The 18,007-nt window shown below is 36.5% G+C and overlaps 1 protein-coding gene across 1 annotated transcript; it reads left to right on the forward strand.

The window, feature by feature from the left end:
* Window positions 1-1,956: 1,956 nt before the first annotated feature.
* On the forward strand, window positions 1,957-4,536 carry LOC118647156. The gene is made up of 4 exons (XM_036291419.1): window positions 1,957-3,555; window positions 3,628-3,771; window positions 3,877-4,145; window positions 4,210-4,536. Exons 1-4 carry the CDS (start codon window positions 3,375-3,377, stop codon window positions 4,336-4,338), a joined length of 723 nt encoding a protein of 240 aa, XP_036147312.1. The 5' UTR covers window positions 1,957-3,374; the 3' UTR covers window positions 4,339-4,536.
* Window positions 4,537-18,007: the final 13,471 nt, after the last annotated feature.

An 18,007-nucleotide genomic window follows, 5' to 3' on the forward strand; every position in this document is an offset into this window, starting at 1 on the left:
ACTTGCTAGCGCGGAACCATCGACGGGATATACCCAACCAGCAGCGGACGCCCCGCAAGACCAGACACCTTTTCAATTCTTCCAACCCAAATACACAATAAAAAAAAATTGGAAAAGTATCTATTATATCAAAATCTTATGAATAGCCTTAATAATCAAATAAAGAAAGGAAATTCATATTCTAATCTCCTTTTTTTTTCTCTCACCGGTGCCGCGGTATTACCGCTCGGCCAGCGGTACCGCGACGTCCCGTCGTAGCACAAGTCCCCTTCTTCTTCAACCTCTCTCTCACTCTCTCTCTCACGCGCACACTACTCATACGAAACTCAGCACGCGACTTTTGTGCACAATTTCAGGCACGCAAAAACATACCCGAACGTAACAATTAATAACTTTATTTCATTTATTATTTATTTTGTATAGCATTACGCGTAACCGATTATGAGCCTAGTTCGGAGGAATTAGAATTATTGAACGATTTTGAAGCACTTGCAGTTCGTGAAAATATTTAAAAAAATGCACTTTTATTTATTACCGAATACGTTGCGCACAGATTTAAAAATACCCATCCTGAATTGGGTATTTCAACAAAAAATCTTCCTATGATACCTACCCAGACAGCACCAGATATTGTACGAATATTATACTCTCATACGTAATGTACTGTGATCATACCGAATATACGTAAAACATTCATATAACGTCTCAGTAGAATGTCATTTTGATATATCCTCAAGATAAACTTAGAATATAGCGACTGAACTTCGCAACTCCTACTGAATATACTGAGATTATATCTAATATACTCAAAACATCCGTAAAATATCCTATGATATATCTCATGTATTTCCATATCTCATCTATCATATATTTCCAAAATATCCGCGTAATATCGAAAGTGAATCATGTCAACGCTATCTATGATCTGTAACGTTACGCATTTCCGTCTGCCGTGTGATGCAGACACGTGGTGAAGTGTAGGGTGTGAACGTACGAACACGAACTCACGTGGTTTTCTCAGGAATTACGCCCAGATAACTCTGGTATGTACATAAGATATAATATAGTAACGTAAACTATAATAATATATATATATTGTATATATACATATATTATTTAGGTTATAACCTACAGTTATCTGAGCATAATTTCCCAAAGCACCCCAGCGTATTCAACAGATATTACGCTTCATTTTTTGCGATAACTTCCTGATGTGCGAAATGATTAATTCCTCTTCTTATTTCTTCTTGCTAATTCTGTATGTTTAATTCCTTGTTCCTTATTCCTCTCATTATGCATGAGCCCATATAATGTGAACATACTGTAGACATATTGTGAATATACTGAAGATATACTTTAGACATACGTATAACATTCTTAAGATATATTCGGTATATTCTCATAAACTGCCAGCGAAATTCTATGGGATAAGGCAACGCGGACATAGTACGTTATGAGTATATACTCGCCATATCACAGACGTATCTCTAATATTATACGAATATTGCAATATACTTTCGCAATATCCTATTATCGTTCTCATAATCTACATGTGCTGTCTGGGTAATAATTGGCTTTTCTTTTTATCCAGAGGTAATTGCATTTATCCAAGTAAAAGTTTTCAAGAAACTGCTGAAATTATGAATAATGAATTTGAAAAGTTTCACGGTAATTTTTTTAATAAGAAATTTAAAATATTTGGTAAATTAACAGATATTTGTAAAAAAATTAATTATAAGTTACTGGAAAAAGTTATATTATGTTTGGTTCGAACTAGAACATATATAAGATTAAAAAGCATAAATAAATAAATTGTTACAAATAATTGTAGAAAAGAAATAAAAAAATATATAAACTAGGTAATAAAAAATAAAAGTTATGTGTATATTTTGAATAAAGTATGTATATATTATGTATATATATTATTGTATTTGTTGTGAGCGTTTGCTCGTTTCGGGAATTCTTTCCCGTAAGTAGTTGGGATTCGTCCTAGGGGTTAGGACCCGAAGGGTGAAGGTTCGGCTCTATGTATGAGAGAAAGAAAACACTTCTTACTTGTTTTTTTGTTGTCTTTATTTCTTTGCTTGGTGCTTACAGTCAGTTGTGACGGTGTCAAGTATCACTCGCGATAAGGTTTGTAGTACGCGACGTAGCTCGGACGTTGTTATGTTACTCTCCGCTCAGTCACGGCATGGTCGCGCTTATATGCGATGATTTCTGGCGCAATTTTGGGGGCCAGTGACCGGGCGTCGGTAGCTTCTGCGAGGTTAAACGTTTCGACATCGGAACGCGGTAGCCTTGTGGTTTAATTGTGCAGCGTAGGGCCTATTTCTAGGCCGATACGGAACTGTTTCCGAACGCGATTTTGTAATCTCACGGAAGTTACTTGGGACTTCCGTGAGCGCGGCAGATTCTTGTGCGTCTTTCGAAAGAGGTGCTTCTTGTAACGTCTTTCGAAAGATGCGTTTCGCAATTGTGATATATGTACGGTTGTAATCGGCTTACAACATATTGTTATACGTATATGTATATATTTTTTGCATTATTATATTTTTAATATTTATACATTGTATTATTTATATTTTATTATTACTAATAAAGTAGTATAAAAAAAATATTTTGTATAAGTAAGAAAAATGACCCAAAGAAAAATGAACCTTTCCATGTTAAATTAAAATTACGATATTATAATTATTTACACATTTTATAAAGTAGTATATAAATATTACAATTGTACTGTTATTATTTAATATTAAATAAGGTTATTTATACTAGAGTAAATCAACTATTATTTATATTTACTTATTTATATTAAGTAGAAATATTAAGGTAAGTTTACTATTATTTACAATGCAAATTATAAACCTTATGATAACAAAAATGAATTAAAAATAACATTTTTTAGTGGTGTTATTTTTGGTATTACTTGCCATGGTATTTTTAAAATTATTACTTTTTACAACTTTCAAGTCTAAATTAATACTCTAATATTATTGCTTTCGATATTTACTGTCAGTACTGAAAATCTAGTTTACGTTATGTGGCAGTAAGTTTCGGAACGTAGTCTATGTTACGCAATTAATTCAGCAATTTCAATTTTGCGTTTGCATTCTGGGTCATCTTTTATTGGCTCACTATACGTGACGTACACTGACGTCACGGCATCATGCGCAATGGTTCAGCTGGTATCCTTACACCATGGCTGCGTTCCGTAAAGCGCATATGCGCACATATGGGTCATATGCACGCAGGATATCGTTTTGGCATCGCACATATGCATGCATATGCGCAAATACGCATGCACATGTATGAACCGAACATCCTGCGCGCATTAACTGCTTCAAGTTGTTTCAAGTCTGGGGCAAGAGTAGTTAATGCGGTTAATGAGTTTGATCTTTACGATTTTTGTCATTATTTGTGAAGTGAGATTCTTTTATAATATTCTTCGAAAAATGGATTTAGTGAGTTTTGATATTTTTATCAATGATGATTTAACGATAACAATACAAACCGATCAAAAATCGGCCGAAAGAGGCCGAAAATCGGCTTTCACAGGTTAGTTTTTTCTTTGTGTATGTGTGTGTGTTGGTTGTGTATCTTACAAAAAATATTTTTATATTTTTTTAGATTATGCTTATTTGCAAGAAATAACCAATCAAGAATTAAATAAACTAAATATGAAAACAGCAAATAAAATGAAAGATGTGTCTCAAAGTGCAGAATCAAATAAAGAAAATATTTTTTTGGAACATTCGCAATGTAAAAATGAAGGTATTATAGTACTTAAATACATTATTTATAAATATATTTATTAAAACGATTATTTATAATTCTAAATTAACTCTATTCTATTGAAATTTGTTTTATTTATTATAGAAAGAAGTATTTCATTATGGGCGCAGAAAGACACACACCTTCTTATCACACTGTATAAAGAAAAAGAAGATGATCTTAAAAAAGGACGAATAAGACAAGGACAATTTTGGGAAAATATTGCTAAAAAAATAAATAAAATTAATTCTAAAATTAAAAAAACTGCAATTCAATGCAGCAATAAAATGTCCTGTTTAAAACGTACTTATAAAAATATTAAAGATTATAATAATAAATCTGGAAATGACAGAAAAACTTGGTTATTTTACGAGGTACTTAAAAAAATTATTATTTATTTGAAACTAAACTGATATTTACAAAAATATTTTTTACTAGGAGATGGACGAGATTTTTGGCACTCGAGCATCGATATTACACCAAAAAGCTTGGCTTCTGAAGCTGGTTCAAGTCAACCTTCGTCATCATCATCATGCAGTTCAACCTCATCATCACCAATTGGTATAAAATCACTTAAAAGAAAAAGAGAAGTATTTTTAGAAGAACTAATAAGCCAAAATAAAATTCATAATAAAGAAAGAAATATACGAGAACAGAAAAAACTCGAAATGTTTAATACATTTAGAGAAGAGCGACTTAAGATGCACAAAGAAAAAATCAGCATGCAACAAAAGTTATTATATAGATGCAATAAAAATGTTAAATTCGGCAAACAAAAATAATTAAAATATTAATCAGTTTTATTATAACATATATTAATTATATTACATTTTTTAAAGATAATTTTGATTTTTATTTTTCACTGTCTTTTTCTTATAACTGAATAATGAAATATCTTGTTTGCATGTAAAAAACTTAAAATGAATTTAATATATGTATTAGATATGTGTTTGGTGTTTTATCTTAAAAAGAAAATAATTATTTGAAACAATTAATTATTGTAATTTAGTTAAATATAACTAAATCACAGTAATTGTTTCAAAGAATTATTTTCTTTTTAAAATAAAACACCAAACACATATCTAATACATATATTAAATTCATTTTAAGTTTTTTATATGCAAACAAAATATTTCATTATTCAGTTGCAAGTAAAAGACTTTTGTTTAGATAGATAGACTGAGATATAGTTGAAACTGCAGAACTGATTATTTCAGGTTATGATACGCAAAAGTTTTATTTTTAATTTGTTACTTCACAGTTTATTATTTGTTACAAATGTAGCATAAGTACACTAATAAGTATATGTAATCTCATTAAAAAAGTACAAATTTTTTAATAATATAAACAAATTTATTACTAAAGTATTTTTATATTAAACATCAAAACAAAACTTATAAGATATTATATGTAATGTTTGTAAAGAGTTATTTTAATAAAATAATATTCAAAATTGTTATTTATTTTAATATTTTAATAATAATACTGCTATAATACTGATAATAGTTGTCATAAAAAATTGTTAATAAGAAATTTTGTAAAAATTATTAATAAAAAATATTTTAAATATAATATAAATAAGATTTTTATTTATTTAAATAAACATTTTTTTAATATCAATTTAAAAGTTTTAAAGTATAAAAACATTGCACTATTAGTATATTTGCTTACATTTGACAACAAAGTTAAATTAAAGTTAAATGAATTAAATGTAGTAACCCAGTGAACACATTTTATAGCGGCAATATAACATGGAAGTTACAAGTAATTTAACATTGTTATTCTTGTGATATGTAGGTGCTATGTGACATGGAAATAACCTGTTACATAATATTTGTTATACGCAAGTGATATAGCTGTTGTACATTGTTTTGGCGTTACAGTTATTCAACAAAAATTGTATAATCGTAACATAACACGTTCGTATCAATGTTATTACGGAACGATGCGTCGTAGTTGACTCAGAAATCAGTTATAACATCCTGAATGATAGATCTATTTGATAATAATAAAAATTATTATAAAGATAATGTTTTCAAAAATAACGGTTTGTCTACAATTACTGCGCACAAAAAATGCTCAAAATCGAAATTCATCATGTGCTAAACAAAAACAGAGTAATAAATGTATACTATTTAATTTTTCTTAGAATTACGATCTATATAGTTAACCATCTAATTAATCATTTGAACGCTTCAAAGATTAGTGCTAAATAGATCGCAATTTCCATCAAATTATTAAGGTTATGAAAAAAGATAAATTTAACAATGAAATTAATAAGTAAATAAATTAATGCTATTTATTTTTAATGTTTTGCAAAATTTAATTGCTTTTATAAAAAATAATATAGTTGCGTCAGTTTATAACATATAAGTATATGTGGACAATAACAAGTACCCATATCGATGAGTCAAATTGGCGTAGCAGGTAGAGTACAAGGTTCGTCATCCTAAGGTCCCGGGTTCAAACCTAGCAGCGGCAAGTAAGAATAAAAAAAAACATAATTTAAATTTAATTAATTAATAAAAATTTATTCTAAATGTAGTATGTGCTGTTGATAAAAATAATTTTAAAAAAATAAAATTTTTATTTTATTTTATTTTTTTTTGTAACTGTTGTGTAACGGTTAGATAACATGTAATTATAATGTTATATTGCTGAGTCGGAAATTGTAACTTACATGTAAGTTACGTGTAATTTCAGAGTAACGTAACCTGTTATATTCGGTTACATTGATGTTACACTGCTGCTATATTACTGTGTTCACTGGGAATAAAATAAAAAACGCATAGGCAAATTGTTCATTATTTCATTACGTTTTGTTTTAGCAGCCTCAATATTTGCATTTCGCAAATTTTGTCTTGACACAAAATAAGATTGATTATCAATATTTTCCGCTTCATTATTCATTAAATCATTGTGCAAAATACAAATATTGTGCAGTACACAAGTAGCAACTATATATTCAGGAATTTTTCTTACATCTACTAAAGACAATCTATCGAATAATCTTCTCCACCTTGTTTTTAATATCCCAAACGCTCTTTCAATCGCTATGCGAACTGCCGACAAACAAAAATTGAAATTTGCTTCTTTCCTAGTAAGATAACCATTGTTTCTAAATGGCACTATTAAATTTAAATGGATGAGATACGCAGCATCTCCAATAATATAACTTTCATTAGGGAAGTACAAATCTGGTTGTTCCATGTAATCACTTATTCGAGAATTACGCAACACTCGAGCATCGTGTACACTCCCTGCATGACCTGCTTGTACACTTGTAAATAATAATTTTTGAGTGCAAACTGCCTGTAAAATAAGTTATAAAAATTACAAATCGTTATATTATCGTTGTAGTCCGCTTGATGGTAAAAATGCTTTGAAGTATTTGTTTTCACTTTCCTTTTAACAAAGATCGAAAGAGAAGAAAAACGCTTTGAAGCATTTTTAGCGTTAAGTGAACCGCAACCTGTATAAAGTTTAAAGTAAGTTATAAAGTAAGTTATTGTAAGTTATAAGTTAAATTATTAAAGAGTTGTCTAACAAATCATACAATGTAAAACTAATAAATGTATATATCAATATGTAACACATAAAATTAATTGTGTCTGTGTGTGTGTGCATGTATGTGCATATGTGCATACATGTATATAACTTTATATTTAATTTACCTGAAGATGAATAGCAGCATATCCTTTGCGACATATGTAATCATCACCATTTTCTATGGGCTTATTGATCTCTATAACAGTTCCATCAATAGCTCAAATAATACCATGTAAAAAATCCGCTTACATTATAAAACTCATTCATCACTTCAATAGCTTTTTGTCCAGTTGGCCATTGAATGAATTGATGTGCAATTTGGAAAAGAGCATTTATTACTCTCCTTAATGCTCGAAAACAAGTTGCTTTGCCAACTACAAACCTATCACTTACTGATCTAAAAACAAAAATTAATCTTTAGATCCATTAAAATAATCAATGTAAATAAATTAATAGCCGCTATTAAAAAAAAATGTACCAAAAACTTTCTGGTATAGCCATAAATCATAACGACATTAATAATTGCTTTTTAGCTGGAATAGGTTTATTTCCATAATCATTGCTTCTTTGTTCCAATATTGGACCAATTAAGAATAATATTATATCAAATGATGCTGGATACAATCTATTAACAAAATTTTATTAATATTATAATTTTATTATTTAATTTCATATTTATATTGCATATTATATTTTTATTTTACATACCGAAAGTGTTTGTTAAAATCTTCAGCATTTAGATGGTTGACTACGTCTTCGATATAATTCTGAACTTTGGGTATTTCGTTCAAATCAGATCTATCATTCTGATTAATTGTACTTATTAACATTAAATCTTCTTCATCATCACTTGAATCAAAAAAAAAGAAATTCGACAATATCACTGTCATTATCACTGTCGCTATCCTCAAAATACAACTTTATTAATAATTGTTCCATTTTTCCGAATATAATATAAAGATATCGTTACAAATATAAATATCGTAACGAATATAAATATTAAAAAATTTCAAAATAAAACTTAAACTTCTAACCGCTTTACGAATCATGAGTTGTAGAGGTAGAGGTTAATCATAAAATGTAATGCGTTTTACGGAACGGTCGCGCCACTGCGCGCAGAAATGCGCTCACGATGCGAATCGCGGAACGCAGCCCATGCCAAATGTTAAATAAAGCACGTTTAAAAATTTAGTCAGTGTGAAGTATGTTCTTAAGCACTTGGATCTGAAAAAGAGTTCCATTAATTACGCACTAGGACAGAGCTTCACAATGCCAGATTACATCATAGATAGAACTGTTCTTTTTCGTGGTACCTGCTTTCTTTTCAGGCACAAAGTACTCAGTTGATACAAACGAATTCTACTTATCTTTATAAGCACATGCACGATGGAATATTCTTATAATTTTTTGAATGATTTTATTGTCAAATATAAATTTAAAATAATAATATAAAATAATAACTTTTAAATTGGTCAAAAATATTTTTATTATTTTTTTACTTTGCCGAAAACGTAACAAAAAAATAGATGGCAAAAAGATATCTGTTTTATGTTATCTTTTTCAACTTGCCGAAAAGATGTCTTTCCCTGCTGAGGCAGTCTTCCAATAATAAAATTTCCCCCCGCGAGAAAAGAACAATACATTCTCGAAGAACACTGCGGAACAGTTTCCAAGTAAATCTTCTACCTGACTTCCACTCTACGACGAAAAACAAAACTCTAAAAAAACAAAAAAAAACCAGAAACAAGGGCAGAAAAACAAAATTAACTTTTAAATTTTCGTGTTAACTTTACATTATTACTCTTCTCGCCCGTATACCATAAATGTGTAAGAAATACATTCTATAAATGTCTACCTCATCCTAAGACGCTAAGTGCATGATACACATATATTAATGGTTCTCCGGGAATTAATATCGAAGCGTTAAATTGCATAAAAGAGAAGGCTTTAGTTGATTTTCCATTATATGCTTGCGTAACATTTCATGAAATGGCTATTAGATAAATGGTTGAATATGATGGTTTGAAATATTATGGATATGTCGACTTTGGATTTGATTCTAATTCGAATAGCAAAGTTTATGCTAAAGAAGCTGTATTGTGCAAGGAGAAGGTGATAAAACGAAGATGAGTTCAAATTCAAACGGTAATATTTTACTATCAATAAAGGCTGGGTATAATACTTAAGGCTCGAACACTGCGCACCTTTCTCTAACAGCGGTCCCTGAGCTTCTGCCGCAAAAACAAAAATGTCCCACGCCTAGACACGTCTCGACTTGCCAGCCCTTTTTCCCTCTCTTTGGCCCACACACTTGCCTTATTGGTCATGGGGTAAGCGTGGGTGAAGCCACTCGGCATACGTTCCCGAATTTTCTCCATCTTTCCATTGTTTCCCTATTGCGTCACCGGCGTCTCGGTAGCCTGAACGGCCCCGAGTCCTCCATGAGGTCCCCGTGCACGCTATGGACCTTCACAACCGAGTTTTTCAACCCACGAGGTCGTTGATTACAAGGGCTTGACGGCCACGAGTCCATGCGACTCGTGCCATGAGACACCGGGTAGCTCGCGTATCTTTCAAATCTCCTTCGTGATTACCATAATCAAGAATAATGAAATTTAGGAGAAAGATCGGTGACTTTGCCTCATGCCCCCTCCCCCACGCTTTCACAATGTATAATTACATTATTTCGTTTACGTCCCGAACGTTCTTCCGTAACAGAAGCACTAGTATTTTTATTAATATGTTTAAACTAAAATTGGAAAATTCCCATCGTCTATTATTTATTAATAGTATAAGTGCCGAAGAAAAAGAATCTTTTGCTACGTTTCATTTCTACGGTGCATGAATATAATATAAAAGTAGTTGCCGTAACTTTTGATGGTCTTATAATCAATTTTTCGATGGCATGTTTATTAGGAGCAAATTTGAATTTAAGTTCTTTTCAGACATGGTTTTCTACCAAATTCATTCGAGAAGATATTTATTTTTTTAGATCCAATTTATTAAAAATTATACGAAATGTACTCGGAGAAAAATGTACTGTTATGCCCGGCTAAATAATTTACGCCGTCCGTCACGAACAAACGATGCGTCGTGCCGCGAACCGCGTTGCCACGTTTGCCGCCAACCGAGCGCTGATGGATTCACGCGCTCTCGGTGCCGGGACCGATGGATCACGCGCTCTGGCGGCGCGCATGCGTCAATTAAAAACGCTGTTTATTAGCAAACCAAATTAGATATCGCGAAAATTCCAAAAGGGGAGTGATTCTCCTCCTAGCCGGTTTCCCTCTGAGGCGCCTCGGCTCCGAATTATTGATAGTAATCGCGTAAATTAATTAATTAATCTGATTCCTTAATTACTTCTTAGAGAGGGGGTAAACCTATGCTCTCGCTGGCGCCGGTGCATTTGCACTCGCGCGGGACCATTTGGGTAGGACAGCAAGGGCCGAACACCCTTATTTAATTAATAAACGGGGTAAATTAATTCCGAACACGAGGAGGAGCACGCTGTACCTCCGTGGTACCGGAATCTTCTATTCTCAACTCCTTTATGAAAAACTCAATTACGGAATGCGGGCGATTAAAAGGAGTGGACGATAGTTGCGCGCCCCGCGAATAAAAAATATGAATAAAAGGGCATAATTTCATCTAGCGACCATAAAATCAACCATGACAATTAATTAGTTGTCGAATTAGATGACAGGCGTTAGATGAATTATTGCTTCTCTCTCCGAGCTCTTCACCCCCGAACGCCCTCAGCTGCGGGTATATAAGCCGCGATTTTCGGGCGAAATTCGAGATTTTGCCTCCTTCTCTCGCGCCGAAAGGCTGTAAGAGTCACTCGTCGTAATTTTGAACTTAGAATATTTCTCTTATTTCACGAGTCGGAACTTAGAATTATTTCGATAAACGCAAAATTTTAACTTAGAATAATTTCAATTGATTCAGATTGAAGTTAGAATATTTACGCGATCTTACTCTAGAGAGACTCAAGGTGGCAATTTTTCCTTTCATTTATTAATTAGTTCTGCTTTATAATTATAGAACGAAAGTGCGACCGTAGCAAGTGCGTGCGTGCGGATTCAATCTAATCAAGCGAACACGATCGATTGTGAAGGTGCGACTTCTCGTTAAATACATAATTCTCTTTTCTTTTTACCATTAAAATCAGTGCAACTAAATAAAGTTCTTTTTCTTTTTTTTTCCTTTTTTTTCTTCTTTTTCTCCGCGTCGCGGAATCGCGTGTGAAACATAATCGGTGGTGCTTCAGTTCAGTTACCTTCCTTCTATAGACATTGCGAGTGGTGAAATCATGGCACAGAGTTGCAGCTCTGTACGAAACACGGCGGTCCTCGTCACTCGCTGAGAGAGCGCGTTTCAGCGTTCTCTCGCAGTACACGGGCGGATCACGCGCTTTGGTTCTCTCTTTCTCTCTCTCTGTTGTTATTCATCCCCCGGGAGACACACAAGCCAACGATGCGGGAAGGTGCGCGCTGCGAAGCGTACGTCCTTCCCCGTCAACTGCCCCTATGAAGTCGTAAGACTTTAGCGTAGGCGCAGGGCCACCGGCGCGCTGTATGCGTTCCGCCATAAGAGACAGCATCGGAGCGGACACCATCGGTGCCGCTACAAACCAGGCGTCTCCACCCAAGTCTATGGTGCGACGTATTCGTCTCCCGTCCTAAACCGATCCACGCTTTAGACTTTAGAGTGATCCAGCGTCTTGCGAATAATGGCAATCGTCGCGTGAAGCACCGACCGAACGCGCCGCCCGACAAATTAAATCGCAATCTTTTATTCGGCGTATCTATCCAATAAAGAGAACTAAACGAAATGGTATTTCCCGTTACAGGACGGGAAGATCAACTAATAAAAAGTACAATTAACTCAAATTCATATAACCGTGCACCAGCAACTTTCTCTCTGTTTCCGCTCGGCAGAGAAGAGCTTAGATTATTATAAAAAAAAATAAAACATGGAAACTAGCGATCCTAACCCCGCCGAACGTAACAGTACCATAATAGATCCAAGTAATAATATAATATCATGGGAATACATTAAAGAACTACATAAATAAGAAAAAGAAAATTTTCATGTTGCTAGTAAACTACGCTCTGCGCATGTTAACTTTTTTAAATAGAAAATGAAAGTACGTCTAGCTGCACAAACGTTCAGTAAATCAGTAGCTAATGCTTTGCAATTTTGTAGCACTTTAAATTTACCACAATTTAAGAGATGTGAAGCAACTATTTATTTTATTCGTTTAATAAACGACTTGTTTGATATTTTTAATAGCTGTAATATTAGACGACATAGTGATAGTCACACCGACGTTCGACGAGCACATAACCTGGCTGCAGCAAGTATTAGATATAATAAAATCCGCAGAGTTAACGGTCAATCCCGATAAATGCGAATTTTACAGATTGCAAGTAAGGTATCTCGGATTTATTGTGCAACAGAAAGGTTTAACCGTAGATCCCGAAGAAACGCGCTCTATTTTGGAACCGGCACCGCGCAACATAAAACAAGTGCGAAGATTCCTGGGTATGTCCTCTTGGTACCGTAAATTTATACCACAGTTCGCGACACTCAGTCAACCCCTAACGAGCCTTTTGAAAAAGGGCAGGCGCTGGGAGTGGGGGGAAGTTCAGGATTGCGTGTTCGAACAAATTTCGCGAACATTTAGTGAGGGCACCGACACTCGCATGTCCAAATTTTGAGTTACCGTTTATACTACAGACCGACGCGAGTTCAGTTGGTTTAGGAGCCGTATTGACGCAGAATATCAAGGATACCGAACGAGTTATTGCGTTTGCTAGTCGCGTATTGTCTGATCCCGAAAGGAAATATTCAGTAACCGAACAGGAGTGTTTGGCCGTGGTATGGGCAATACAGAAATTTAGACCTTACTTAGAAGGATATAAGTTTATTGTTGTTACCGATCACAGTAGTCTGCGATGGTTACATAACCTTAAAAACCCTACAGGCAGATTAGCGAGATGGGCTCTCGAGCTGTTGGAGTATGATTACGTTGTAGAACACCGTAAGGGTGCACTTCACCATGTGCCGGACGCGTTATCACGCATGTTCGAAGGCGAGAACGAAATTGTTGTGAACGCGGTGATGGACGTAGTAGATTGCGGAGACACGCGTGACGAGTAGTACCAAAAAAGCTTTAAAGAAATTGTTACCGACCCCAAGCGATACGGACATTGGAAAGTTGTAGATAATCAATTATATTTCCTGCGGGCCTGACCGGTGATTTCCGAGATAGTCAAGGATCTTGATCGATGGTAATTAGTGTTACCGCGAGAATCCCGCGTCCAGGCATTGCGCGAATCACACGACGCCCCACAGGCGGGACACTTAGGAGTTAAAAAAACATATCAGCGTCTCGCCGTCTCTTATTTTTGGCCTAACATGTTTCGCGATGTCACCAAGTATATTCGGGCGTGTGACACATGTCAACGCACTAAGGTAGAACAGGCTAGCCTTGCCGGATTGATGGGGCGTAGAGTAGTCGAAGGGTCGTGGGTCGTGGTGGCCGCAGATATCGTTGGACCGCTACCGCGAAGTAAAGCTGATTTTCAATATCTGCTAGTCAGGATCTGTTTACCAAATGGGTAGAATGTAAGGCAATGAGAGCAGCTACCGGCCCGAAAATTAGGGAAGCCCTCGAAGAGCTTGTAATATCGCGATGGGGAACTCCGAAAGTCCTGTTAACGGACAACGGTACCAAATTTATAAACAAAGCTATGAAGGATTTTGCCGAGGAGAATCGGATTACTCACGCGACGGTACCGCCATACTACACGCAAGCGAATTCGGTGGAACGAGTAAATCATATTTTGAAAACTATGATAGTTGCTTTTATTGAAAAGGATCATCGGGAGTGGGACATGCATTTGGCTGACCTTTGTTTTGCGTATAATACCGTCTCCCACTTGTCTTTAGGTACCTCCCCAGCGTTTCTGAACCTGGGACGGGAATTATTACCGAAAGAATTATTGCGCGATCGAAATAAGGATGCTACCGAAGTCGTTCCGTGTGATACCGCCGATTGGTCGCAAAGAATGACAAGGTTGCAGACCGTTAGGCAATGGATTATCGATAACTTGGATCAGGCAAATCAGAGACAGGCACAGCGCTATAATTTGCGCAGAAGATCTCGGGTATTTAAGATTGGCGAATTAGTTTTGAAACGACAACACGTATTGTCTTCGGCCGCGCAAAATATCGCAGCAAAGCTGGCACCGAAATTCCAGGGACCTTTACGAATACGAGTGATTTCTCCGTTAGTTTACAAGTTGGAGAACCTGGAGGGATCGCCCGTCGGCAAAATTTATATTCAAGACCTTAAGCTTTACGTTATCCCGATTTCCGATTGAATAGAAGTTACCGCCATTATGATAAACGCCGATACGAGGCGCCTGTGGCGCCAATTCTACGCTCATCACCTTGCCGTGTGGCAGTATGTCCGTCAGCATGACGTGGGTTTCTGGACCTATTTAGAGGACACTGCGAGGCTGGTGCGGGCCGTGGTGGCCGAGTTCCCCCAGGTGAAAGACGAGGCCTTTGAGGCTCGGCCCGAGACCTACGACCGGGCCACGCAGGCCCCGGCACCAGAGCAGCGTTCAGTGGCGACTCAAACCCCGAACATTCCGGAGAGGTACCGCCCCGCTTCCGCTGAAGTCAGCCCGACGCCTCCAAAAGCGAAGCGAAACCGCCAGGCCCCGGGCTGTTGGAACTGTGGTTCCAAAAACCACCGATATGCGGAGTGCCTCTTCGCCCGCAAGCAATCATTTTGCTTCGGCTGTCGGGAGCCGGATGTCACCGTGCGGACGTGCCGCAGATGCGGTCCCGCTTACAAGGATACCCGTCCTTACACAGGGCCCCGAGGACTGCGGGACCGGCAATAGTGGGACAGAATCGCCCTCGAACTTTTTCTTTTTTTTTCTTTCCTTTTTTTTTCTTTCCGTTTTCACGCTGATACCTTTTCTTGAGTATTACGTCGGGTTGTGTGGTTTTTTTTCCCTCTGGTCCCATTGTGTTACCGTACCATATTAAAGTATAGCCTGTTACCGTTTTTCTTGTTTGTTGTACTTGTATGACATTGTACAGAAAGTAAAACACCATAGATTTGCACATAGATGGGGGCAACCCGGGTTTCGTTTTTCACTACTTCCTTTCTTTTAGGACCTCCTCGGGATGAACTGGGAATGCGAGACCGGTTTGTGACGCTTTGACTTAATTTAAGGAAAATACTGTCGGATCTGGGAAGAGTTTTGAAGAAGTTTGACTGATAGAAAAGTCTCCTTTGTTCCTGTTTTAATTGTGTTGTTGCTCGACGAAACAGTGCCTCCTGTGTATTGGGGTACGTGAGCTGCCAGAGTGGTAGTCAGCCTTGGTCGCCGGGGTTCAAGACCTCTTCGGACCTTCCCAGGGAAGGGGGAGTTGTGACGTGGCGCGTCCGGCCACGCTCGTCACAAGGGCGTAAGCCCGACCGAGGGGGTCGGTCTAGGGAATATTCCTCGCCGAGCCGAGGGGGATACGACTTTGTTGTTTTATTATCTTTTTTTTCTAGCTTCCGTGTTACCGTTTTTCACTTTTAGTTATTAGTTATTTAGAGTTAAGGCGCCGAGTATGGGCTCATTTCAAGGATGTATCAGAGACGAAGGAGAAGCAGCCGTCGTGGAAGTTTTGTCGCGAGCTATCGACAGTGGACGAGGTGCCTCGCAAAGAGTTTCCTCGCCGAGCCGTGCGTCGCCCCTGAGCTACGAGGGTACCGGCCACGCAGGGATACCACGTTGCGGCATGCCGATTCTCTGGAAGGATCACGCCGAGGGCACGCCACCGGGCTGCAGACCGGGGGAGCGGCCGTATCGATGCCAACCGCCCGCCACCAAAATCGGTTCGGTCACGGCCTGGCCAGCCGGACCAGCCGAAACGGCAGGGCAAGAGAGATCTCGCCTGTGGAAGCCAACACGCGCTGATCATGGGAAATTTCGAGGGGTGAAGCGGCACAGCGATAAACCAAGGATCAAGTGTGGATGTCGTTTCTGCACCCCCTCTCCGTATTTTTTCCTAACTCTAACCCAACCAATTTAAAGTTTTATTTATTATTTAAGTATGGATATCTAATTGACCACGTTACAATTTCAGATTTCAAATTATGACCATACTATAATATATATATATATATATATATATATATATATATATATATTTCTTTATTAATGAATTACATTCTTCCTGAATAACATCTTTTAATATCAATAATAAATTGTTTGAAAGAATCTTCACCCAATTTTTGAACACGACGACGCCACAAAAATTCACACAAATGTTCTGCAATGCTCTCTTTGTGAATACCTCTACGTGATAAATGTTGACGCATCCATCGCCAAGAAGATTCAACATTCTGAGTGTCAGCACCAGTTTCAGAATCTACAAAAAACTTGGAATGATTCACTGTTTTGTGAACATATCCATGCTTCTCCAAATCAATATAGCCCTTCCAGCAATCCGTATGAATCTCTGTTCCAGGCGCCACATGTTTCTTGTTGTGCTACCGGCAAGAATAGTATCCTTATCTTTCTTGTTGTCCGAGCAAATTTCAAACCGATAATTAACAGAATGTCCTCGATGAATCATTCCAAGAATCCACGTCCCCTCAACATCACGTCTTCGCTCATACTTCCGACGACCAATCTTACATTTATCTATTTCAACTACTTCACCAATACCTCCCAAAAGACCTTCTTCTTCAAAGTGCTCATCAAGTGCAACCATACAAATTTCTCGACAAAACGAGAATCTATCAGCCACAGTTTCAAGAGATATCTGCTGCTCATCAAATGCTGCTTTCTCAAATTGTTTGTTCAAACGTCATATTGACCGAAAAACAATATGTTATAAGGATACATACTGCAAGAGAAACATGGCATCTCTCAAACCACGTATCTCGAGCAACAGTTGCAGTATGTCGATATTTTCATTTTTTTACACAAAGAAATCGTCCACAAGCAAGTTCTGATTCTTGTAAAGCCATGTATTTTTTATGAACTTTGCAAAATCTTTGCACTGGAGTTAAACCAACATCTCTAAGCCATTGAAGAGTTGAAGAACGATTTTGAAAAACAGACGCCAATGTGAAAAAATTGTACGTTTTGTTCATCTTTTAACAATAAACTAAACAAAAATTAAAAAATAATTTCAAATAAGTGTTAACCTCGTTTATTTTTTCACAAAATTACAACATATAAAATTGTTCAACAAGTATCCAAGTATTTCGTACGTACCTCTTGTATTTCCAAATACAAATACAAATATTTACAAGCATTTAAAAGAGAACAATAATTGATCTTGTTTTAGGCCTAAGCACGGAATGAAATGTCGCTTCGTGTGGAACGTCACAAACCCATGTGAAACAAAACAATTATTGACCTTGTTTGAAATTTTGCCTACACGCACACACACACACACGCGCGCACAAAGTAGGGGGGCCGTAGACCCTCCCCCTCTTACACCCACCCCTACAGTAGGCCCGTCCGCGCGCACGCGCGCGTATGTGTGTATACGAGTAAAATCCTGTTAATCAAAAATTAAAATTTTTTTACATAACTGCCAAAATAATAGGTTTACGTAAAAAATGTATATAACCTTTTTTGTAGAGCTTCATTTT

This window comes from Monomorium pharaonis, chromosome 8 (genome assembly GCF_013373865.1).
Source record: "Monomorium pharaonis isolate MP-MQ-018 chromosome 8, ASM1337386v2, whole genome shotgun sequence".
In the NCBI taxonomy this organism is placed as follows: domain Eukaryota; kingdom Metazoa; phylum Arthropoda; class Insecta; order Hymenoptera; family Formicidae; genus Monomorium; species Monomorium pharaonis.

What these genes read in the sequence shown, in the direction of transcription:
- LOC118647156 (XM_036291419.1), top strand. Translation starts at nt 3,375, where the DNA reads ATGCGGTTAATGAGTTTGATCTTTACGATTTTTGTCATTATTTGTGAA. An exon ending in CCGAAAATCGGCTTTCACAG is followed by an intron (nt 3,556 to 3,627) that starts GTTAGTTTTTTC and finishes ATATTTTTTTAG; the next exon opens with ATTATGCTTATTTGCAAGAA. An exon ending in AAACTTGGTTATTTTACGAG is followed by an intron (nt 4,146 to 4,209) that starts GTACTTAAAAAA and finishes ATTTTTTACTAG; the next exon opens with GAGATGGACGAGATTTTTGG.